At 50.8% G+C, this 24,661-nt stretch overlaps 1 protein-coding gene across 1 annotated transcript; it reads right to left on the bottom strand.

Annotated features, from left to right (window-relative positions):
* Nucleotides 1-9,595: 9,595 nt before the first annotated feature.
* Nucleotides 9,596-19,493, bottom strand: DUSP5 (dual specificity phosphatase 5; the record flags this gene model as incomplete). The annotated part of the gene is made up of 4 exons (XM_084265378.1): nt 9,596-11,193; nt 13,125-13,344; nt 14,702-14,844; nt 19,097-19,493. 4 exons carry the CDS (start codon nt 19,491-19,493, stop codon nt 10,793-10,795), a joined length of 1,161 nt encoding a protein of 386 aa, XP_084121504.1. The 3' UTR covers nt 9,596-10,792.
* Between the last annotated feature and the right edge of the window lie 5,168 nt (nt 19,494-24,661).

The following is a 24,661-nucleotide window of genomic DNA, read 5'->3' as shown; positions in this document are numbered from 1 at the left end:
AGAATACCTCTCCTCCTAAACCACCCAGGCTAAGCATGGATCCCAAGGCAGCAATGCTGTAGCATATATTTCGCCTTTGAATTCAATGGAGATTCTAGCATGTGAAGTGAGAGAAGCTGTCTCTTTCTTGACAGACTAGGACATGCACATCAGTCTCATTGCCCTCAACCCACTTTCCAGGAACAAGGAGCACCTATCCTGAAAAACACACAAGCCAGCCACACATGGGTTTCCTCTCCAAAACATTTTTTTCTCTCAGGCAAGGTTAGCAAATGTTTTGCTTTCAAGCCCTGTTGCCTCTGTGCCTTGCAATGCAAGAGTCTGACCCCTCACCAAAACCTCCAGAAATGGCTGTGTCTGCCAGTGAGCCATTACCTGTCAAAACACTTAGAAGAGGAAGCCCTGAGCCTGCAAGATCTTTAAGACCCTCTACTTGATAAAGGGTGGATGTAATTACAGGTTCGGAGGCTGACTGCGCAGCATTAGATGTTTACATCTGTGCTGCAATGATGACTCCCAATCCCCTCACCAGCAGACCCTTTTCTTGCTGTTTTTTGTCTCTGGTGCAGATGTTGTAGCAAGGAGCAGGGTGGCTGGCCTGCCTGCCCACAGCCACAACGGGCCCAGAGGGGTGCCAGGGGTGATACACCATAAGGCATCTATATACCTATATTTGAAGTGCAATCAGTGGTGATAACAGCACTTGCTCCTGCGATTTGGGAGCGATCCAGTGCTGCTGGCTCCAGCTCCCTTCAGAGGAGGAGAGCAAAGCGGTAGCTGCTCAATCACTCCTTCCATGAGCCCAGGCCTGGGAGGGAGCAGGGCACTAACTCCACTACCTCCACTGCACGGCACTACCTGTGGATCCTTAGCTCTTCCCAGTGAGGTGGCTGCTGTGCATTTTATCATCTGCTGGGGGTGGAAGGGCAGCCGTTGGGCCGGGCCCCAGGAGACCTGCCAAACTCTCCCGTTATTTCCTCACAGTGGGTGCCCTGCCGACCGTGAAATCACCAGCCTCTTTTTTTTTTGCTTTTACTTTCCCGACTCTATTTCTGTTCACTTTAAACAACTCAAAACAGTCAGGCAGTTTCTTTTTAAATATTAAAAAAAAAAAGGTTTCTCTTGATCTTTATGATCCTTTGAATGTGTAAAGGTAAATAATTATTGTTGACTGTTAAGTATTCATCCATAAAGCCATTAATCCAGCAACATTTTAAGAATGCTGCCATGCTTGTCAAGAAGAGAGTGGCAGGGTACAACAGCAGCGTGAGAGGAGCAATAGAAAAAGGTCCCTTTTTTAAAAATAGATGCATTTTATTATGAATGGATCTGCTACAGGCTTATGAAGGGAAAGCAGTTGTTGTGCTCGCCATCTTCCAGCCGAACCTCTCTACGAATAAAACGTGGCTGTGGTTGAATTAATTTCACTTGCTTCACTAATGTTATGAAGCCAGCCGCCACAGACACACACATGAAATGGATTACACCCCCGGCTGCCACGGCGGGGCTGTGTTGGGAGCTCTGCCGGCAGGCGGCGTGGGCCAGGCCAGCTCCTGCCGTGGGGCGAGAGAGGCCGCATCCCGCCGAAGGGTGGGAGGCGGACATGTTTTTTCTTCGCTCTGATGCAACAAAGAGCTTTGCTGCATTAGGAAACTTTGTGAAAGAAACTATTGGTCTGCTTTTTTTTTTTTTTTTCTTTTTTAACCCCCAGGCAAGGGAAGAGCCCAGCAGTGGGCTGTTTATGGAGTCAGCTGTGCTGAAGGGGACCCCCAGATGCACCCCCAGACATGTTTTCAGGTGGCTGAGGTGTGCAGGAGAAGCAAATCAGGGATGCCAAACCCCACAAAGCTGTTGCGCGTGTTGGCTGCCCCAGCAGGGAGGGGTCATCCCACAGCACCCTTGTCTTTTTGGGGGGTGCCCTGAAGTGGGGCTGGGTCAGCACCAGCATCCTCGTAGGAAGATGGCTGCTTTGGGGCCGGAGGGGGGTGGGAGGATGCATGACATTCCAGGGTGGGGGGCACCGACCCACCCACCAGCAGGGCTTGGTGACAGCTCTGGGAGGACAGGATCAACTGGTTCTCATCAAAATAAATCATAAGCAAGGGTGATCTCCGAAGACCTGCCTAATCCGAATGCCTGGTGAAAGATCGCCAGCTCAGACAGCAGCACGAGCCTGGGAGAGCAGGCGGGGAATTAACAGGCAATTTTACCTCCAAAGAATGTCATGTTCAAGCGAGCAGTAAATGCAATCCTGGCAGTAAGAGAGCCATGCAGACATAAATGTATGCATCCCATCTGCAGGAGAGGCTGCTTGCTCTGAAGCTGGATCCATGAAAGACTCATTATTTGCTGTTATGAAAGAGTGTGTGAGGGACTGAGGGGAAGCGGCGGTGCCTGTCCCAGCCCCGGAGGTGTTGCTGGTTGGATGATATCATTGACCAAAGGGGTATTTTGCAACCCGTTCCCAGCAGTGCCAGGACACAGACTAACCAAGGGCCACAGAGACTCCCTGGGGGAAATGGTGGGTAGATGAAGAGAAGTGGCTGAACATCTGCACTCAGCATGTGTGGTGAGCCAGGCCACAGGGCAAGGGGCAGAGAGAGCTAGCGTGGGTCTGAGATCCATGTCATCACATTTTGGGGCAGCTTTTTTCAGTCTTTGTGGCTGGTACAAACAAAATTACGTTGACAGAGATGCCAGACTGGACATCTGACTTCCACAGAGCATCCTGAAATACCAAAAAGTCCCTTTCCTCCTCTGCTCATTAGCACCCTGGAAGGAGGCGTCTGTGGTAAATTTGTAATTAGATTAGAACAAAAATCATGATTTTGGCTGACCACATCCATCCAACAAAATAATACGCATCTGAACTAATGAATCACATCGGTATCACATTGTCTGGATTTTACGCCCATTCGTCTGCAGCCTCCAGATCCACAAACAAATGTGATTTTCTAACTAGGGCACCAAAACCAGCCACAGGAGAAGGCAGACTCCTTTCTGCAAAGGCATTTTCACACTAAGGGAGGTGAGTTGCTGGCCTTATGGCATCTGACCGACTTTCACAAGCTGCAGCAACTTCACCTGACACCGGGTGGCCTCCCCTAAGTGTGAAATTTCCTCCTGTCCTTTGAAGATCAAAGGACAGCAAAGATAACTCCCAGCTTTATCACGGAAACTAAAAAAGGTACCCTCGAGATTACCTTGGATCTCCCTCCACTCAGCAGGAACACTCAGCATTTCTCAGGCTCTTCCCAGGCTGATTTTAGGGGCAGCAGGACATCCTTCCCCTATCACACCCAAGCCGGCAGCTTTTCTCAGTTTGGGCCAGATAATGGACATCTTTGTTATCTTTTCCAGCCCTCCAGGGAAGTCTCTTGCTGTTTGTTCCACATGATCTCCCCTGGGCTCACTGTGCCCGCTGTCTCCCCTGGTGTCCACAGCTTCCTCCTGGAGGAAATGGGAAGAGAAATGGAGAAACTGAGATGGGAATGCTGAAGTCTCTTGGCATCCTCCCCCGGTGTCTGCAGACATCCTGCATTTGTCCCAGTGACCCTTCCCCAGGGTCCCACAAACCAGAGCACTGAGCAGGGCAGTAGCTGGCTATGCAGAAGCCTTGTGCTTCCCCCTCCCTCCAAACACACGCGGCAGAGGTATATCCCCATCAGACATCGCATTCAAGCCCCAAAAAGCTCCTCACAGCTGGATTTGGTAATCAGAACTGCCAGGAGCCACTTTAGCACTTAGTAGCAGAGGGAACAGCATACCCTTCCCTTCTCCCCATCGGTGGCCCCTGATCAATTCTCTCGAGCATATCCGCCTGCGTATGTCACACTGACTGCCAGAAAACCAGCTGCTCTTCACAGCTGGATTTAGTAAACTGAACCATGTCAATGCTTTAGCTCTCGGTAGCAGACAGATTTCTTGCCGCCCACCCAGGGCTCCCATTGCCTGCTTCCTGGCAGAGTGGCTGCTCTACCCCATGGTGGTTGTCTGAAAGCGCTGCCCTATTGCCTTTGGTTTTAACTAAGGAAAACGTTATATCCCAGGGAAAAAAAACCCCACAACAAAACCAAAACCAAATCCAAACAACAAACTCGCTTTTGTAATATGGACCATACAGCTTTATAGGCACAGGACAATAAATACATCACAGTAATGAGATTTTGTGCTTAGACTAGCCTTCGTCCATGGGTCTGATGTACACTGCAAACGTATGAAAAACAGCCTTATGCCTTTCTCAGAATGAGATTGGTGTCATTATCCCTGAAGCAAGGCGGGGTGCTGAGACATATGGATAAGCCTGTGAGAGACATTTAGAAAGAAATTCAGGTCCACTCTAGCAGCAAAATACTTCTTGCATGAGCAAAGCCACATCAGCAAAGCTCTGCTTTGTACCAGCAGAACAGAAACATCCTCTGCAGGAGAAATGAGCTGTGCTGCGGGAAACACGGTTTTGCTGCTACAATCCTTTTCTGTATGTTGAAGGGATCTGTCTGGTCAGCTTGGTCAGCCCAGGTTTCACTCACTTCCTTTATGCTTTTGACAAATGTGGCTGTGCCAGCAGGAAGCATACAGAGCAGCTGCATCTCTTGCCCTGGAAAGCCAAGGGCAGAGCCCACAACTGATCCCCGGCTGCCTGACCTTATCCCCCAGGGCTCTCCGTTAGCCACAGTAATTACTTGGGGTAACGTGGGCATTGCTTGGGAGACTGTGGCGGGTTGAAAGCATCTCTAGGACAACGGACACGCAGAGTTCTGCTCCATGCCTGTTAGAGATCTGCTTCATCTCAGCCAGCATCTCAGGGCCCAGCTGGATGGCAGTTAATGGTCACGCTGGAATTCGTGTCAATTGATTTTCCATTTAACTTGACTTAACATGATTGGAGGCATTAGAACAGAGAGGATATACCCGTTGTTCCAGTCTGAGTCCCGTAGACCTCATATTCCATCTCAGTGCAGCAGCAAGTTTAGTTCCAATTAGAACAAACAGTTCCTTAAAATAACGATTTAACGTAAAGTTTCATGCAGCAGCCCATTGTGTTCAGGAGCTGTCCTCCTCACTGAAGGCAACAGGCTTTGGATCAGGGCCCAGAGGCAGCTCGCAACGTATGGGTAATTTAATAACGAGAGATGACTCACTATCAAACCCCGTCTGCTTTACAAAGGAGTCTCAGAAATGGAGTATCTGTGTGACAGAAATAAATCACTATTCACACACATTAAATTTAAAAAAAAAAAAAAAAGAGAAAAGAAAAAAAGAGAGCATATGAAAAACTACAGTATCACTGCACTTGGGAAGCTTAAGCCTCATCTGATGAGTGCTCACTTATGTGAGTAACTTTATTAACGTGAGGAGCTCGGTAAAACCAAGTGTGGAAAAACGGTTATGCCAAAGGGGTCTGAGGTCTTTATCAGTTTGCCTGTCATTTCTGAGCATTCAGAAGTGCCAGAAGACCAGACACCTTTATGTGCTGCCTGTCCTAAAATCCTAGTCATGGCCACAGCGAGCCTGGACTGGGGCAGGGACCCCCATGTCAAGTAGCTCTAGGTTTACCCTAAAGCCATCTCCTGCTTCTGCTAATGTACAGCATGTCACATGGGCCCATGGATCCTTTTCGTGCTTGTCTCCTAGAGGTGCTTTCCACCCACCATCTCCCTGCCATGGGTCCTATTCTGGGGTATGACAAAAAAATCCCTGAAATATGAGAGTCCTAGGGCAGTGCTGTCCCTTTGGGGCTTTGCTTCTTTTTCCCTTTCTATCTAGCACGGTCACTTCTGATCTCAAATTACTGGCTTTTCTGGGTTGGTTTGACATTTGTGCTGCTCCCAGCACAAGTCCTGCCAGGATTCCCAGGAGCTACAAATAACAGCCTCTGACTTCCGTGGGGTAGGCTACTACTTGAAAGGGGCCATAAATCCTCTTTAATAACTAGACAAAGCTGGAAGAAGTGCTGAGCATTTCAGCTATAACCACAGAAGCCATTTCTCTTGGTAACCTCGATGCTTCCTGCAGGTGTTTGTAGCTGGGATGCACAGGGATGCAGCACCACTGCTAATAGGAAACTGAACCCATTTGGTAAGCCTTACTTAGATGTCAGGGTACTTTGAATTTTGAGCGGAAATAAAGAGATTGAGATGACCCCACAGTTTATAATGCAATGGTAAAACAAAGTAGGACTTTACAACTGAGGCCCTGGTGTCAGAACTTCATTTGATTTTTTCTGATGAGTCAACCCATTTCACAAGCTATTTTCATATTCCTTATATAGCGAACTTACTCATGTCTCGGTAAAAGCCTATGATGCGATAAAGCCAAGGAACTGTAATGTGTGGTACTGGTAACACCTCCCACGCCAAAAAAAATCCTACTTCCATATTTATGTGGCTCTGCAAATTGGTTCCTGCCTTTTTCTCCCCAGAGAGTGAGCTGGCAGCACGTCTCCTCTCCAATTAACATGAAGCCGTGAAAAGTGGAGAAGGAGGGTCAAATCCACCATGCCGGGAGCCTCACTTGCCTTTTGCCACGTTACAGGCACATTTGGACTTCCTGGCAAGGCAAGTGTTGTTTTTAGCACACAAATAACAACGCCTGCAGAATACCTTGCTCATTCACGCTTTGTCTCCTGTAAAAACAGAAGCAGCTAAGAGCTACCTACCGTGTGTGGCTCGGGGACCAGGGACGGGCACCTCAGTATAAGCTTTCCACAAAGCAGCCGAATTTTACCTGGGTTTTGCTGGTCAGGATGTAATCTCTACCTTTTGGAAAGTTCTTGAATCAGAGAAGCAGGAGAAGCCTTTGTAACCAGCGTAGGCTGCAAATCACACCGGCAAGCGTATGGACTGAAAGAACCTTAAGGGACACTTAAGGACAACACCCACGCGTCCACCCCCACCACAGATCTCTTCACAATCTGATATGCAACATGTGAAGACATGTATTTTTTTTTCGTGGCAGTTTTTTGAAGAGTTTGTTTGTCTTGGAGGCGGAAATGAAAGGCAGTCTGTGCAAGCAGAGACGGGCTGAGCAGCAGCGCTCACGCTTGCAGCATGACTGCTCTTTGCATGTCTAAAAGCAAAGGACTAAAAAGCTATGTGGCACAAGCCCTTGTCAGTCCCACAGCAGCATTTGGAACAGTTCCTGAGTGACATCAAGGAGTCCAAGACATAAGAGTACACCACCAGAAGTGTCAGTGGAGAGAGATGCCTGTGTCCCAGGGCAGCCCTGAACCAGCACTTCTGCAGGCAGCAGAACAGCAAAATCCCCTTTCTGTGACATTTCCTCTCACCTTCCTTGGCTTCAGGTATCATGAGGGATAAGCTCTAATCTAAATTTTGCCTAAGGGTACAGCATTCTCGACATCTTTCTCTCATTGCATTTTCTGATTATACCTGTCTGAAAGCATCATGCTCTAGCTTTCCCCTTGCTGTTACAGCTACATGTCTCTCCTTCCCATCAGAACTTTGTTTTTCAGATCCCTACCCCACCAGGCTTAGCTGGCAGATGGACCCAGGCACATTGAACCAGCCGGTTCAGCCCCCACCCCTGCCAGCCCCCAGCTCTACATTACCCATGCACCTGCCTTATCCGAACTTCCATCCCAAGCAGTGAGCTACCCAAAACCAAACACATCTGAGCTATAAAAAACTCCCTAAATCTTCCATCCTATTGAACCAGGTGAATTCTCTCAGCACACAAGCCACAAAACACTCTCAGAGCTATTCCTTTCCCTAAGTGTGGGGGAAGCTGGTGTCTGTAAGCAGAGAACCACTGTTCATGCTATGCCCACGCAGGTTCAAACTCACACATCTCATCTCCCAGGTAGGTGCCATCCGGATTTGTTGTCCTTAGCTCTTCTCTGCCCATGGGAGCAGCATGGCCAGGGAGGGAGGAGAGCATGTAATCTCATCCCAGAGCCCTGCAGTCAGATGACTGTGATGTTGCTTCAGAAAGGTGGGATCTGCTAAGTTGGCCAAGGAACTTGTAGAGCTGGGAGTAGAAGTCTTACATCAGCACTGAAACAGCAAACAGGCACCAGCACAAGCATGGGAGCACATCCCTCTGGAAGGGCATTTACATCCACTCTGCCCTGGATGCTGGGGCTCCCTTCAGCCCACAGGCAGGAGATGTGTTGGGATCAGCCAAGCAGAGGGGAACTGTGCCCAGCAAAGGAGCACAAACCTCAGGCTTCTGTGCCCAGGCATGACAACAACCCCTGTACAGGCTCCTGGAGGGCTCTGGCCCTCCATCCTTGCTGAATCCCAGTCCAGCATCTCCACCAGGCAACACTACCCATCAACACACCGCACTAAAGCCCAGGATCAGAGCCCCTCCAAAACTAGAGCAGCTGCCTTCCCTTTCTGCTAAATACCTGGCTCCTCTGCCTGGGCTGTGTGATCTTTTACAGCTGCTGCAGTCAAATCTGCCAAGACCAGCAGCCCCTGCATTAACCCCTTCAACCCACTGCCTCATGCTCCACAGGTTCCCATGGCAAACATCAGCTCTGCAGAAGGTTTCAGCTTCCTCATCCTTAACAAACAAAGCTGATCATTACCCCAGCATGGGTTTTATGCAGTTTTAATGAGAGGTGTGGGATGCTCTGTTTCTTCAAGGTTGTAGGTCTCTGTGGTCAGGATGTGGCCCCCCTCACTAAGCCTAGCAGCCTTTCTGCTCAGGGGAGCTTGTGGGGGTTGAAAAACCTTTTCACTGCAACTGGTTTCTAGAGAGCACTTTCCAAAGCAATCAGATCTCTTAGAAAATTAATTGATTTGCTCTTAGAAGACCACCTGCCTCACACCTCCCTCCCCCCTCCCCTCCCAGCTGCTGGTTCCTATGTTTGGGTTTCCCAGAATCCAGGCAGGGCTGCTGCCATCCCCCTGACCCTGGGAAGAAATCCAAGGCTCATCTCCAAGGACAAGTTCTTCACCCGTCAGATTTGATTACCTGGGGATAAGAAGTTAGAATTGGACAAACCCCACAGGGCATAGATGCTTTGTATCCCAAGCATTTTTTTCTCAACTTGATAACTTGGAAATGAAGATCATGAATGTGCTGCACTGATAAGCCAGAAAGAGCCTAACCCCTTTCAGCTGAAAGAGGCTCAGAGATGTCACCATTTCAAATTCATTAAAAAAGGTGAAGAGATGAGCATTGCCCATGTGCCCTGCTCCTTAGTGTGACGCTTGCAGGTGGCCCATGGCACCCTCCTGTGACACCAGGACATGCAGCATCCCATGGCATATGCTCAGGAGGGGAAAGCCATGCCTAGTTCAGATTTTTGTCTTCAGCAAGATGGCAAATCTTATATAAAACATTCGTGAATCAAAACAGAAGTGCCTGCCCGGCTGCTGGGAAGTGACACCACCATGACTCATGTCATTTGGTTTAAAATAATCCTCCCCCTCACCTTCTCCCCTCTGTAGAGATGTACCTTGGAGGCTTTCAGCACAGAGCCCGGAGATGCTTGCCCTCCTCTTCTATGTCCTTACAGCACTTTTGGGCCATGGAGTTTCTCAGGTGACTTCTGCCACCAAACTCTGCCATAGCACTTTTGCAGCTCATTCCAAGTACAAACAACAGCTTTTCTTTTCCTGGCATTTTTTTCCTTTATTATTTTTTACACTCCATAAAAACCATCACAGATTTTTTTGTTTTTCACATTCACGAGATCTCCTGGAAATTATTGCCATTTCCCATACATATTACTTATGAAAAAAAAATAATAAAAAGGTCAACAGACAGAGCCAGCTGCTCATCCTGAACTCCCTGCAGACAGAGAGAAACTGGTTTTCATGGACGAAGGCTGGCTAGAGGTGACCACACACGCTAAGCAAGCCACGTAACACTGAACAAGACCGCTTGACCACACACGATACACATCAGCGACACTTGGGAAGGGGTGGAGAAAGAGTTGGCTTGGAGCTGAGCTCTTGTCAGGTTCTTTTTGGTGTAAAGTCCAGCAGTTAGAGTGTTATCTGATGGGAAGTAACTGGGATGAGGATTGTGGAGACATTCAAGTATTCTAGGGCTGTTCTTAAATAACAGATGGGAGGATGATAGCTCAGCAGGGTAGCCTGATAGCTCCAGTTAAGTCCCCTGCTTTAGTTAAAGCACATCCAGTACAAAGGCAAATGCAGAAGTACAGGAAATGCCACACCTGAATGGATCCAGGTCGGGTTTGGTATCCAGTTACACTGTGGTCAATACCTGACACTTCAGAGGCTGGAGCAGCAGAGGGGATTTTCATCTGGTTGTGCAAGTGTCCTGGGGAAGGACCTCCCTGCTGCCACCCAGCCCTTTGCTCCCTGAAACATGACACAGGGGAGGAGGAAAGCCATAAAAAAAAAGCAGGATGAATGTTCACTCCCACCACTCTGCAATTGCAAAGGTGGTGGCTTTTGCTTTGCTTTCTTCCCCACTGCTGCTGTTTATTGCTTGAAACTTTAAATAAGGGTCTTTTAGAAAATAAGAAGGGAAGGAGAAGGGAACTGAGAACATTCCAAATGGATTTCTCATTGCTCCCCAGGAATCTGGAAATACAGTAGTGGGTGCACACTGTGGATAAAAACCTAAAAAAAGCACTTTTGTTTTTAAAAAAAGGACAATAAAAGTTCAGAATACCTGCCACACTTAGAGCACTTGTGTCTTACAGTCACAGCATATGGGAAGTATTACCCATGACAACCACTCCATCTGATGGAGTTTCTCTATTGCACATTCATGAAATGTTCTTGTTGGGGGGGTCACAGTTCAGATCAGAGGACCGCCTCAGCTCCAGGCTCCCCAGGGGCGTTCAGCAGGATGAAGATGCTGTCATCGGGCTGAGTTTCAGCTGGTGGACAGTAGAGTGGATGGGCACAGAACTCAACACTGAGGTAGGGAAGGCAAAACACGAGCCTTCAAAGTTTTTGCCTAACGTCAGTTCTTCTGCAAAGAAAGAGGCAGCTTCTCTTTTGCATGAGGCGACAGGGGGGCTGGGGGTGGAAGACAGGATCTCTGACTCGTATTGTAGCAACTGGCCCATGAAACCAAAGTTTGGTGAGATCAGGCTCCGACGCTGCTTGATGTAATCGAAGGCTTCCTCCAGACGGAGCTTCTTTGTCTTCATGAGATATGCCATGCAGATGGTAGGAGAGCGCGAAATCCCCGCTTCACAGTGCACCAGGATCTTGCCCCCCGCTCGTCTGACATAATCTAAGGGAAAAAAAAAGTCATTGCAGAAATCAGTTGTTGGGGATGGAGAGGACACTGTGGAGGTGGAACATGTCATGCAGTAAGGAGAGTCTTGCTCTTCTGTTGGGTACTAAGAATAACACAGAGATTAAAAGAGAAGGGGGAACAAAACCCAGCCTGAGATAGAGCTGAGCTGCAGATGACACTGTTTCAGAATCTGTGGATCCTAATTTGATTCTTTCTACTTTTTTTAAGAGAAGTCCTTCTCACATTCCTATTTCCTTTTTGGACTTAGCTGATCTGTCTCACAATCCACTGCAATCTGGGCAACACTTATGTCTGCTGTACCTACATTTCTCTGCCTGTAGCTCAAAGTGCTGACCCCAGCCCAGCCTGGCCAGCCCTTCCATCAGGGCTGCTATCTTCCATCAGCCCTGCTATCAGGGCTGCTTTGCTAGCAAAGCAGGGCTTTTATTTAGCCTGAACCTAACTCCCTGTCTGGCCAGCAGCAGTAGAAGAGCGGTAGGGAGCTGAGCCCCTGGTGGGTACCCTTGGGTGGGGAGGCTGAGCTCCTTCCCTGTAGCCCCACCACAAAGCACACAAGGACTGGGAGGCAGTTGCTAATTACAGCCTGGTTAAAGGATGCTTGGGCTTAAGTCAGGATATAAAAGGCTTATGCAAAGCACCCATTTTACACAACAGGAGCCGCTGTGGTTACTCACACAACACAATGATTGTTATTAGATTAAAGAGAATGTGCTTAAAATAAGCCCTTTCCACACAAAAATACAGTTCAAAAATAGACACGCTCTGCTCTGTTGCCTTGAGCAATATGTTCAAGCTCGAATTTATGGAGGACTGTGCTGACTGTGGTGCTCATTGCATGGCACCGAAACAAGGCAGAGCTGAGCAAGTTATCATTTGCCTGTCTTCGATTGTCTGCCAGGGGACTGGTGCCACCACAATCAGTTATATTTAACTGCTGCACAGAATAATCAAGACATAGATTTGAATCATTCCCAGCACTGACACACGTGTCCAGTTCTAAGAAAGTGAAAACTAAAGTCATCCTCAAAATCTGAGACGTTTCCAAGTGACTCAACGACTATCACAAGGGGTTGGGGATGGGATGGAAAAGTGAATTAACATTTCCCTGAAAGACTTGAGAAGTCCCTTACCAGGAAGAGGAAATGCTCTGTGCACACCCTCAGATCAGGTTTTTGTCATCCTGCCTGAACTGTTGAAGGACTCCAACTTAGCTGAGCAATGAGTCCGGCAAGTCTGAAACTGGGGTTTATTCAGTTTGTCTCTTTCTCTCTCCAGTGTTCCTGGAGAGCAAGAGCACTGCTTTCAACACCATCTCCACCCAGGCTCAGGCTTCTCCACCCTGTGCCTCTCAGGGATGAGCTTCTTCCTTGTGCTACCTGGCACAGCTGGTGTGCCACTCACCTGCCCAGCCTAACACAGGGTAGATTCATGAGGGGATGACCCAAAGTTTCCTAAAAACCTCCTCTTTTTTTTTTTTCAATTTCTTTTTTTTTTCCTGGCATTGGGACATTTAATTAAAGGGTGAGATACCAGCAGGATCAAAAGGAGGAATGGAAAGAGCTCTTTGGTAAGGAGAGACACTGGATTTTTAAGACCCCAGCTTCAGGATATCCCAGACTCTGCTTCACCTGGCTTTTACAGGGTCTGGTGTGCAAGTCCAAGAAACAAATATGGGGTTTTTTCTCCTTTACAAAATCAAGAGACTTTGGTGTTACTCAACCATGCTTTTGTTCTTCCTTCCTATAAAAATCCCTCTGCCAGGAGAGATGCCTGGGAAGGGAAGGTGCTTAAGCTTTGACTGACACCTAGGAACATGCAAAAAAGTGCTCCCCCCACTAATAAATATTTTAAAATAAAAGATTTAAAATACACAAAGATCTAGAAATTCATTTATTTGGACCTACCGATGAAGTCAATGGCTTCCTGGAAATGTGAGCTGATGTCTGCCGTGTGACTGTCTTCCACTGGGATCCACTTGTAGCAATACTGGTCTTTGAAGGACTCTGAACTTTTCCTGGACACATTGAGCAGGGCCGTGATGTGCAGGTTGGCGAGGAACTCACACTTGGAAGCATGATAGGCACTACCAAGGTAGAGAAAAGGCAGGATTTCGACTGGACCACCCTGGAAGAGAAGGAACAGAAACATGTAATTCCTTTACAAGGGTATTTGTGTCTCAAGAGAGAGGCAAGGGAGGCTGTGTGGGTGCCTGCTGCCTCTCCTCCCTCACTGACATTTCTGGAACCCAGTGCTGCCGGTCAGTGAATCACTGCGATGGCAAAGCCCACGCAAGAAAAAGGTTTTCACTTTCTTATCCCCATCTGTGTGGTACCAGTCAGATCCAGCCCACTTGTGTGCAGGATGTTTCTGGCTCCATCTAAAGTGCTGCCCCTTGGGATGCACCCAAAGCACTTTTGCACGTGAGGCTTTACTGAAATTTGTGAGGTGTGGAGCCACATCCGAGCAGGAAGAGGAAGAGAATGGAGAGAAAGGCTGCTGTAGTTCAGCCTCTCTGCTCACACCCACAAAGCGAAATAAAAAGGAGCAAGGCTACCCCCCACACCTCACTGGGGTGTAGCACCCATGTCACTCTCCCCAAGATGTCATCTCCATTCCTCCTTCCTCAGCACAAGCACAGGCTGGGTGACGAGACCGCGGAAGAAGCCACCGTTTGATATGAGGGTTTCTGAGATCACAGGTAACTTTCCATGATGCACAATGGCTGCTGCCGGCCCCCAGCTGTGAAAAGCTGTCTTTCCAGTGCCCCTGAGCTGCCCATCCTGTGGGTCCCACACACTGGGGACAGCCAGGAGCCACCCACGGTGTCAGGACAGACCCTGAGACAGGAGGTGCCCCCAGGGGAGAGAACGGGGGCTCCCCCCTGCACCCGGAAATGTGCGCCCCAGCGGAAGTGGCTCAACCGCAGAGTGACATCTCGGAGCACACGTATTCCCCAGGCTGGGCGAGCACCGGGGCGTGACAACTTCCTCTGTGGAAACCCCACTCCCCCTGCCCAGGGTGGCTTTCAAGCCACTGACTTCTCAGAAACAGTCCCGTGGCTGCGGACCCCCTCTGCCAGAGCCCGAGCCCTCCTGGCTTCTTGGAGGGGGCACAGGTGAAACATACTCCTGAGCCTGCCAGAAAAACAATGCTCGCTGCAGCCTCTCCCCTGCCAGCTTTACATCGCCTAGGGACGAGCTGCTTGTGGCTCATGCTGCCTGGCTAAGTGATAAAGACTGATCACAAGTTCAGTTTTGGGGCTAGACAGGTTTTCTGCCCCTCCTGCTGCCAGGTTTTGAAGCCCAGCAGAGGTGATGCTGACCAGCAGCACTCACAGGCTGCCAACCTGAACCATGATAACTTACTGACAGCTGCACCAGCACGAGGGGTCCCTGACACTCTGCCAGCCCCCAGTGGAGCCCAACAGCAGGAGGGAGAAGACCCAAAGGGGAACATCACTTGCCACAGCCGTGACACCCACCTGGTCATAAGCTGGTTTATGGTTGGCACTCTGCTTCTCACAGTGGCTGGCAAGGTTTCTCTCCGCCTCAGTCCTCTCCGGGGAAATGAGTTTTCCATCCACGCAGCACTCAGGATATTGCGAGTTAAAGGTTTCATATCCTCCTAGGGGAAGGAAAAAAGAAAAAAAAAAAGATAAACATGAATGTTTATGCACCCAAAAACTAGTTTAAAGTGGAGGAGAAATAAAGCTTGGGCACTTGGAGTGGGATAGGAGGGAGCTGCGAAGGGCCCCAGGGGGCTAACGAGGGATAGCCCTCCTCTGGGGAAGCAGGCTTCTTTGAAAGGCTCAGGGCACCAGAAGAAAAACCTCTGATACCACTAGACAATTATTAACTTGCCGGGAAAGCCTGTGGATCCAGATAAAAACTGTTAACGAATGTAATTCTGTTGAGTCTAGCAACCATTAACTCCGGCACAGCGAGGACTAAGCTCCTTCCCCCAGGTTTTATATATGAGCACTGTTCCCAGTGTTTGAGCTGGGGATGTCAGTAGTCAGTAGTTATCCCCTCTGAATCTGCTATTGCTGTATATTCTGTGACAACATAAGAAATGTTTTATTTGCATTTTTGAATGGACATAAGCACAAGAGGAGGATGCTTGCAACTCTGTCATTAATCACCACAATGCACAAGACAGCAAGGTAATGAAGACAGTCCCACTGAAACCAATCTATTAAATAACAGCTATAAAACTTAATGAAATCCTGTGACAGCAATTGACAACTGAATAGCCCCACATGAGCTATTCTGCATGGTTAAGTACTGCATTCATTTCATTCAGTGCGCTGTTAATGAAAAGGAATTAATCCTATTATTACATTGTTACTCAAAGTTTGTCGTCAGCTAAATGGTTGCCTGTTTCCAGGCTGGGAAGCACAGAGTCTCCAAAATGACCAGGAATAAGCCAGGTAGCAGAAGCAGCCTGGAAATGTCAGTGGCATGCCAGGTGTCTCCCACCTGGGCCTCTTCAGAACAAAAATTAACTGCAAAAATCTCTGAAACAGCCAGATTCAATAATCCCTCAGACTGTGGCCCTCAAGTACCCAATGCTCAGGACACAACCCCCCAGTGCCATTCATTCACCTGCAGCTGTTCTGCCCTGATAAGCAGTGTCAGTGTAGGTGCCTCGGCACGAGGAAGGGTTTTGAAACAAAGGAAGCACTGAAGGTCTGAGCAGCCGCAGGGCCCCCACCGCCCTCACTGCCAGGGCTGCCCGGTACAGCCACCTCTGACATTTCAGCCCTGTAATGCTGGTGTCTCATTTGTTTGCAATGTTTGAGCAGATGTGTGCTCAAATTCATGACGTGCTGCTGTCGCCCACTCATTCCTGCTGTGGGGTCCTCATGTTCTAAGCGGCCGGTGTGATCCAAAGCTCACCCAATGTGATGAAAGCCTGTTTTCCATGACAGCGGGCAGGAGGATGCCTTTGCAGTCAGTTGGCACTCAGCACCTGCACCTTGTCTCCTACTCCCTGGGGCCCCAGTCTCACTCAGCCAACCCGCCCCAGAGCTCTCAGTGCAAGGCAGGTGGGTGAAGCACCCAAGTGACCATGGAGACCATAAAGGTGGGGGTGGATAAAAATGATATCCACAGCAACTGGCAGTGGGGAAAGCCAACAAACACAAGCAGCTCTCCAGAGTCCTCCTCTGCTCTCCTGATCTCCATCTGCCCTTCACAGGGTGGACTTTTAAATCCTCTTGTTTTGCATAACTGACCTTATCTCCCCTCTGCCCCCCAACCACTGCCATTGCATAGGAAAAATATGTCCAGTTTGTATAAATAGCCTTTATCCCTATTTACGCCCTGTGTTGTTGCTTTTACTCTTGAATGAGCACAGAAATCTGCCCTGGCCAAATCAGCGTGTGTGTTCGAACAGCCAAGCATGTCTCATGTCTCTGGGGCAGCTAACACATGCAGCTGGTGAATGGTTAATTACAAGCCTTGGGGATCAGGATATTTGCAGGCCATTCTTACAGTGAGTCATCTTCTCATCCCATCCTCCAGCAATCTCCTCTCTTTACCCTCCCCTCTCAACCTAGCTTCCCTGAGGTCATTTCTGCAAATACTGGATTGCTCATCGCAGAACCGGGCTGTGCTTCGGTTTTAATCAATAAATAATAGAATCTTTGTCAGCACCAAGGAAGGAGCTGTTATTTTATCTTGCTACAGGTTCTTCCCCTGTCACACAACCGCTCTCACTCTACAGGGGCTGAGCTCACCCAGAATGAAACTGCACCTACACAGATGAAAGATGTGACACACATCTAGAAGCCAGAAAGCGAGGGAAGGAACAGGGCCAGCACACAACTTGGCATGCAATTGCTCTGCACTGGCTGCCCTACCTGGATCCCCAGGGTGCTTAGTGACCACCTTAGCCTTTCAGTAGCAGACACCTCCTCTCTATCCTCCACACATAGGGAAAACAGGAACATAAGAGGGAAAACTCAAGGGTTGGCATTTTTTTCCTGGTAGTTTTACAGCCCATTTATTTGCAAGGTCGGTGCTTCAGGCCCCTGAAGGACCCTTTCTCCTGAGCAGTGCCCAGTGCTTCAGGATGATTTATATCCCCCACTGTTCCAGAGCTCTTCCACCAGACCACAACGGCTTCCTGGGGGTCCATGGCCCCAGTGAATCAGCAGCGCTGCCCGCTGAGTCACTGCCTCCTCGGGCCACACCAGATCTGAAATGGAGCTGTGGACTTCACGGATCAAATCCTGCAACCCAGAGCACTTCCAGCAAGGCAAAGCAGAACAGCAGCATGAAACGGGGGAAACTTTCTCATCCGTTAAGAGGAAGTCTTTCTAGCCTCAATTCAACAGGCTCCCAGAAAAGGGACTTTGCAATACACACAAGATAAAAAAACAGAGCCTGTATCAAAACCCCACCCCAGATACACTGCCCACAGCCACAGTCACCACTTCAAAGCATGAGGCTAGTACACGAGGGAAGGACGATCTTGTGGCTAAACGAGCAGGCTCAGAGTCAGAGCTTAATTCAGCCCCTGCTTTGCCACAGACTTCCCAGCATCACCCTGGAGAGGTTTCTTCATCCCTAGTTTGATAGGGTCCCTGAGGATTTGCCTGTCCTAGAACACGACAAGTTATCCCTGCCCTGCAGCAGCACAATCGGCTCTTTTGGTGGTGTCCGGACTGAGCCAGGGTGGTGGCAAACCGCCCTGGGAGCCTCCCTCCCGTTTGGTCCAGGGGAATAGGCAGGCTGGAGGTGCCTCTGTGCCGGCGGGGATACCCTCCGGGCACCGCTCGTTATGGGAGGTACGGAACTAGGTACATCAGGACACGTATTGGGGTGATAAAGGGCTCCGTGGAAGCGAGTTAACCGTGGCCGGTGAGGGCACAGGGCAGAGTTTAACCAAGAAACATCGTCTGGGTTTCTCCTCTGTTTATGACCACGCCACGGCATCGGGATATGGCAAGTGTGGGGGTCTCGTTTGGGAACTCCTGTCTCGGCGCGGCCCCGCTCCGGGAAGCCCCGCTGCCCCGGCAGCCGGGTGTGCCGTGCCACGGGGGAGAGTCCCCAGCCGGGAAGCCTCCGGAGGGAGGAGTGGGGGGGGGGGGGGGGGGGGGGGGGTTGGCGCTGAGGACACAGAGAGGACAAAAGGACAAAGGCGCTGCTAGGAGAAACGCAGGGTAGGCAGGGGTGGGAGGGCAGAGAAAGGGCGGGCTGATATTTTTTTTTCTTAATCGTTTTATTACCCCCGGGTTACACCGAAGGAAAACAAAGAACCGCAATCAAAGGGCTTTAACACACGTGTGGGGAGGAGGTATTTCTGTCCCCTGACAAGCCCGAAGTTTCGGCTGTGGGTTCTCCCTGCCAGCCTCGATATGCCTGATGGAGAGATAAACCTCTCCGCCCTGCGCGGAGGGGAGAGCACAGGTCCCTGGGTTTCGGGCTCCCAACGCGGACCGCCCCGCGTCACCGGAGAGTGGAGCGGTGGCCCCGGCTCTCCCGTTCCCCGAGAGGGTTGATGTTATTTTCTACACAGCCCAAATCTTTCTCGCCCCCCTCTGATAATCTGCAACTTTTGCTCTTCTTCCCTAATATTCCTTGCTTTCCATATCAGCCTCTTAAACGCACGGCGGGGGTGAGCGGAAAGGCATTTGGGCTCAGCCTGTAGAGCCTATCCGGGATTTATCTCTAGTGGGTGGAAAAGAAACGAAATCCCGGCGTTACCTCCCTGCCCTCCACCAATAATCAGGTTAAACTGCGGGGTGGCGGAGGAGAAGGGACGGGAACACCGCGGGGCCGCCGCCGCCACCCGAGTGGGGCTTGGAGGGTCGACCCAAGCCTCTTCCCCCGACCCTCTACCCCTCGTTTCCCGACCAGCCCTCTCTCACCTTTCAAGAAGCAGACCCTGGCCCCAGCCTCCGGCAGGCTGGAGAGCAGGGCGTTGAGGACGATCTGAGCCGTGCTGTCCTTCTTCAGCTTCTGCCAGTGCCCTGTGCCCTGGTCCAGCACCACCACGGCTGCCAGGCGAGCGGTCCCCGACGCCCCATCGCCGCTGCCCAGCAGCAGCCGGGCACGGGCCGCCGCGTCGGGCACCACGAAGTGGAGCGGCACGGCCCCGCCGCGGGCCCGCCGCATCACCACCGAGTTGAGGTTGACGTTGAGCGAGCCGCGGAGGCAGGAGGCCGTGTAGGACAGGTAGGGCCGGCAGTCCAGCACCAGGCAGCGGGAGGGCTCCTTCCGCAGGAGCTTCCTCAGCTGGCGGCAGTCGAGGGATGTGACTTTCATGCCGGCCGTGGGTCACGCCCCGCCGCAGCAGGAGCGGGAGAGCGGCGGGAAGGCGCCCCTGGGGTGCCCCGGTGCTAGCGCGGAGCCGCGGGGGCTCGGCCGGCTACAACAGGACGGGAGAGACGGACGGCGGCACCGCGACACCGCGCCGAGCCCGGGCAGGGAATCCCGGCTGCTGCCACCGGGCATTTATATGAATGGGAGGCCGGGCTCTGACGACACTGCCCATATAAGGGTAGTGACGCGCCCGCCTGCCAAACATGGGCATCTCCCGCCCCGTGCCGCCTGTCGCGCCGCCTCCCCCCCGGCGGGGATCCCCTCCCTCCTTCCCCGGCAGCGGGCGGGGGCCGCGGCCGCGCAGGCAGCGTTAGTCAGGCTCGGAGGCAGAGGAAGCTGAAAAACGCCGCAAAAATTCTCCAGTCATCGGCCGGAGGCTCATACCGGCATCACCGCTCCCCCTCCCCGGTCAGCGAGGGGAGCCCGGCACGAGCGGGAGGAGGAAGGGAAAGGAACAAAACGGAAAAGGAGGAAGGATACCGTTGGGGCAGCTTTCTTGCACCAGGTTGCAAAGGGGGTTTCAGTTCCCCTTGTTCCCCCCCGCCTCGCTGTGTATGTGCTCACCCCCAGAAAAGCCTGCGGACGGGCAGACCTGCCTGCGAGGGCAGTGCTGCTCAGGAGATAGGAGCTGCCTGTTCCTAGGCCCCCTGAGAAAGAGCTGGGTCCCCCGGCTTGGGCCCCAGTTTGAATCAAGGCAGCTCTGGTAAGTGACTGGTAAGCCTGGGGAGCGCCCCCGAGGATGTGGTTACCTGGCCTAAAGGTTACAGCCAGGCATCAAAAGAGAAAACAAAGAGTGGCAGCTTGGGACAAAGCAAGACCTGCCATTCCTGCAGAATCAATGGTTGCTATGGAGGCAGGGGTCAGGGATGGAGAGGTGGGGGGGAGGGCACCACGGACAGACCTTCAACAGAAAAATTGCTGGCTTGGCTGTTTGGCGAGGGTCTTGTGTTCCTTTCCTTGTGACAGACTTCTAGGCTGCAAGACTGTGCCTCAAGTCCCTGCAAGACTTAACATCACAGAACTCAGCCTGTGCCCAAAAGTCACAACGACACACAGGAATTAGGAAATTTGGCACTTGCCCTTTACTTATGGACAAGTTTTACAAAGTGACCAAAAAGAGAACTGGAAATCCCTGGAAAAAGCTCGGGAAAAGGATGAGCTCTGGCCGTGCTTGTCACAGCCAGGCAGATTACAGTGGAGCTCTCTAAGAGCAGGGTGTCATTTATTCTGATGGTGCCCTGAAAGTATGTTCACCTCAACAGCAGGCAGGAAGTGCCATCCCTGCCTCAAATTGCCTGCAGCTGAAACAGAGAAGCATGAAAGAGACTGTGCAAGGAAAATGTTTAAGCTGATTGAAAGAATAGCAACTCCCAGTTTCGAAGCACCTCCTCCTCTTCCTCTTTCAAAGCCCCTGCAGCCACCGGCTGGGTCCTTCTAACCTGACCCCCCTCGCTCTCCTCCTCTGAGTCAGTCAGGGTAGGAGACACGGCAAAAATAGAAATAGCTTGTGGGTAGGGGCAGATGTCACAGAGCGTCTTAGCGTGGATGTTGCCTTCACCTGGCCGCTGCCGTCACACAACCCATCTCCTTCCCTTCTGCTGCACCCACCCTGGGAGGCAGCTGGACGTGGCCTCGGGCCAGAGACACGTGGCCGGGTTGGATGTCCTCACCTGCCAGCGCTGTCCCTGACAGAACTGCATCCCCACCATGAGAAGCATCACCACAGCCGTGCCAAAAACCCTTCACATCATCCCCTGGGCAGCCAGATTCCTCCCCTTTATTTTCCATTAGCCGGGGAACCCGGCACGGGCAGGGGCGCAGTGACTTACTCCCTCTCGCACGGGAAACCCCCAGCACCGCCAGAACACAACCTGCCTTTCCTGCCTCCCAGCCCCCAGCTTCGGGGACACCTTTTCCTCCCCGAGAAGTGGTCTGGCTCCCTCGGGGCTCAGCCCCCAGCAACAGCCCGGAGAGTGAAACTGGTCCCAGTGCGGCACAGGGAGGGGAAGAGGGGCTGCGGGCAGATGCTAGCGCTCGCCTCCCTCCAGGGAGGAAGGAGGGGGCCAGAGCAGTCACACGAGAGCATCATTTCCTCTCAGGAAACCCAAGTGCGATGTGGAGGGGTGGGAAAGAAAGCTTCTTCCCCCCGCCCCCAATCCTGGCTAAAAGTAGCCTAAAGGCGGGGGGTGGGAGGGGAGGAGGGGGGCAAATCATACCAGCCCAGAAAATAAACTCCCTGGAGAATACTTTAAGGTTGTCCTCCTGTACTGGTGGCAAGGTATCTATCACCAGCCCTGACCTGCAGCTGACCTTCCTCCTTTTACACACCTAATGCTGAGCATCCAAACAACTGCCTTTCAGTAGATTACAGCTCTGCTTTTGTTTCTTAATGGAGTGAGTCATGACCACCTTTTTATTAGAAGAAAATAACAAGGCTAACAACAGCAGTACTAATGCTTCCTCCGCTGCAGGGTACTGGATGCAGAGTGTCCCTGACTGCCCACCAGCGAAATGACTCGGTTGTACTTGGAAACAGATGAGCAATCGGGGCCGGTGCTGTCAGGGCTGTGGGATGGACACGGGTGCATTTCCCCGCTGGAGCAGGTCCTACGTTGGTCGGATGCTCCCAGCCAGAAGGGACAAAGGGGCTGGATTCCTGTAAATGGAGGTGGTTGAGAAAGTTAAACCACCCTCCTCTGCTTTAGGTAGGAAACTCCCCTCCTCCCTCACATCATTCCCGCCTAGGTTCTGCTGCATCTTTCTGCTCCTCCTCCCGCTTCCCCTTGATAATCTCCCAGGCTCTTTCGTCCTTTGTCTGGGGCTTTTATCGGGGCTTTCAGATCAGCTGGTCCTTTCCTTTTCTTCTAGGCTGTATTTCCCCTAACCTAGCTCATTCTTCCCTTCTCCCCTCCCCACGTCCTTCGGGCTCTTTGTTTCTCCTGTTCTCAGTGCTGCAAAGGGAAACTTTCTTGCTGCAGCCTGGGAGGGGCGGCCCCAGCTCCTGGGGGGCACAGCTGGACCCCCACCCCAGGTAAAAGCTCCCAGGGCACAACATCCGTGGGATGGCATCCAGCAAGCATTGCTTAAGAACAAAATGCTGCCTTTTGGGGGGAAGAAAACTCAAAAGGAGCTTTAAAAAGAGGCTTAGGTGAAGAAATGAATGAATGGCATTTCTTCGGAAGCAAAGGAGACGGGATCAGTCAATTTTCTAGGGCTTGAGTTGCCTGAGCTGAGACCGGGACACCCTGTGCTGGGTGCTACAAGTGTGCTTGTCACCCCAAAGAGTTAATCCCAAACCTCAGCACGACCAAAAGTGAGAGAAAGGCAGTGAGCTCTCTTGACGCTGGAAAGGAGACCGAGGGGAAGGCAGATCAAGGGTCACACAGGAGATGGGTCAGGGAGGTGATGTAGACAGTAACCTACATGCCACGGAGTCCTAGTCTGGGGCTTGAGCTGCATCATTTCCCTGCTGGGGCACAATCCTGAACCCGCATCCTCCAGCCAGTTGTGAAATGCAAGAAATTCCTCAGGCGAACAAAGCATAGCACCAGATAGCAAGAGAACATGGGTAGGCATTTCTTTAATGTTATTAAGTTTTCCATAACATCAGCTTCTAAATTTGGAGTGGCTGATGTCAAAACACTTACGGCACAAGCAGTGAGATAAGTTTATGCCGGTAAATGGAGAGCTGGAAGTCAGGTAAATTTATACCCAGGGCTAAGGACAGCTGAGCAGTGGCAATAGGAGACTCTCAAGCTGGGAACCCATCGGTGTCATGGCTTGGCTGCTCTTGACAAAGTCTAACAAAGATCAGATCATGAGCTAACACAGCCTGGTTATGAATTTTCCTCAACAGAATAACCCACTGTGACAAGCTGATTCTAGAGGGTGAAAAGCACTATTGGACACGACTGCAGCAGGGCAACCACCCCCCTCACTTTATGGCCCCATAGATGTGATTTGATGTTGAACTGGAATATTTCCTCCCCTCCCCAGGAAACTAATAAAAGGATTATTAACTGCTTGGGCATTGTGAACAAAGAAGAGTTCATGTGTTTTTTGCTTTAAATCTGCATTCTCTAACAAATCCATAATAATAAGTGACTATTACAAAAGAATTAGAAAAGAAATTAATGCCACAAACTATGTGATTACGAAGAACCAACAAAACTTTGGTTTATTGTGGCCCCAGTGTGTCTCAGACCTGGTTTATATTCCCAGCTCCGCTGCTGTAAAACAGAATTAAGTGAAATAGTGCGTTGGCTTGACTGGGAGCTGCCTGCGCTCAGCACTTCTGAAAATCAGGCTGAAAGGCAGTCTCAGACTTATGTCTAATTCTTACCTGACTCATGTCTATGTGACTCCACTGACTGCTGCAAGCTGCTGTCAGCAGCTGCTGTCAGGAGTGAAAGAGGAATAAACCTAACTTCCTGTCTCCTTTTAGAAGCGGCTGTTCTTTCTGTTCCACGGGCTGATGACTTACTCCTGCGTACAGATGGACAGGCAATTTTTAAAACAGGGATTCCTACTATCTGCACAATCAAGTTGCAATCACTCTGCTGGCCTGACATGGCCCAGAGCATCATGAGATGTATTGATGGAGCACTTGCCAGACCCTGTTATGAATGTACAGAACCCGTCTTCCCATTTACAGACACGTACTATGCCTGGGGTAGTGGCAGTAATTGCTTACATGGGAAAATGATTTGTGTAGTTAGCTGCCTTTAATGTGAGACAAAGCCCTTTTGTTCTTTTATCAACTTGCCAGTTCTCATTCTTTCCTCACTCAGTCTTTCCTCTTCCTGCCACTGTTTCCCCGCACGCATTTCTTGCCTTCTCATCCTGTCTCTTCCCTTTTCCTGATGTATTTCCCAGGAACCTTGCTCCTCTTCCACACAGGCAGCTCTCCCCCCACTAACACAGCCATCGTCAGCCTGGTGAGGTTTTCTCCTGGCTGATCCTCCCCATCGGGACCCAACCACTCTCTCGTGCTGTGAATCCTAGTCCTCATGCATGGTTACTGCTTCTTCAGACTGTTGGGAGCCATCAAATGACACAGGATAGTCCTTACATGCATCATTTAATTGACTATTAGAACAAGCATATCTTGG

The sequence above is a fragment of the Gallinula chloropus genome (assembly GCF_964237585.1).
Source record: "Gallinula chloropus genome assembly, chromosome: 5".
Taxonomy (NCBI): domain Eukaryota; kingdom Metazoa; phylum Chordata; class Aves; order Gruiformes; family Rallidae; genus Gallinula; species Gallinula chloropus.
The sequence above is the reverse complement of the archived record's forward strand: the minus strand, read 5'-3'. Positions and strand labels throughout refer to the sequence as shown.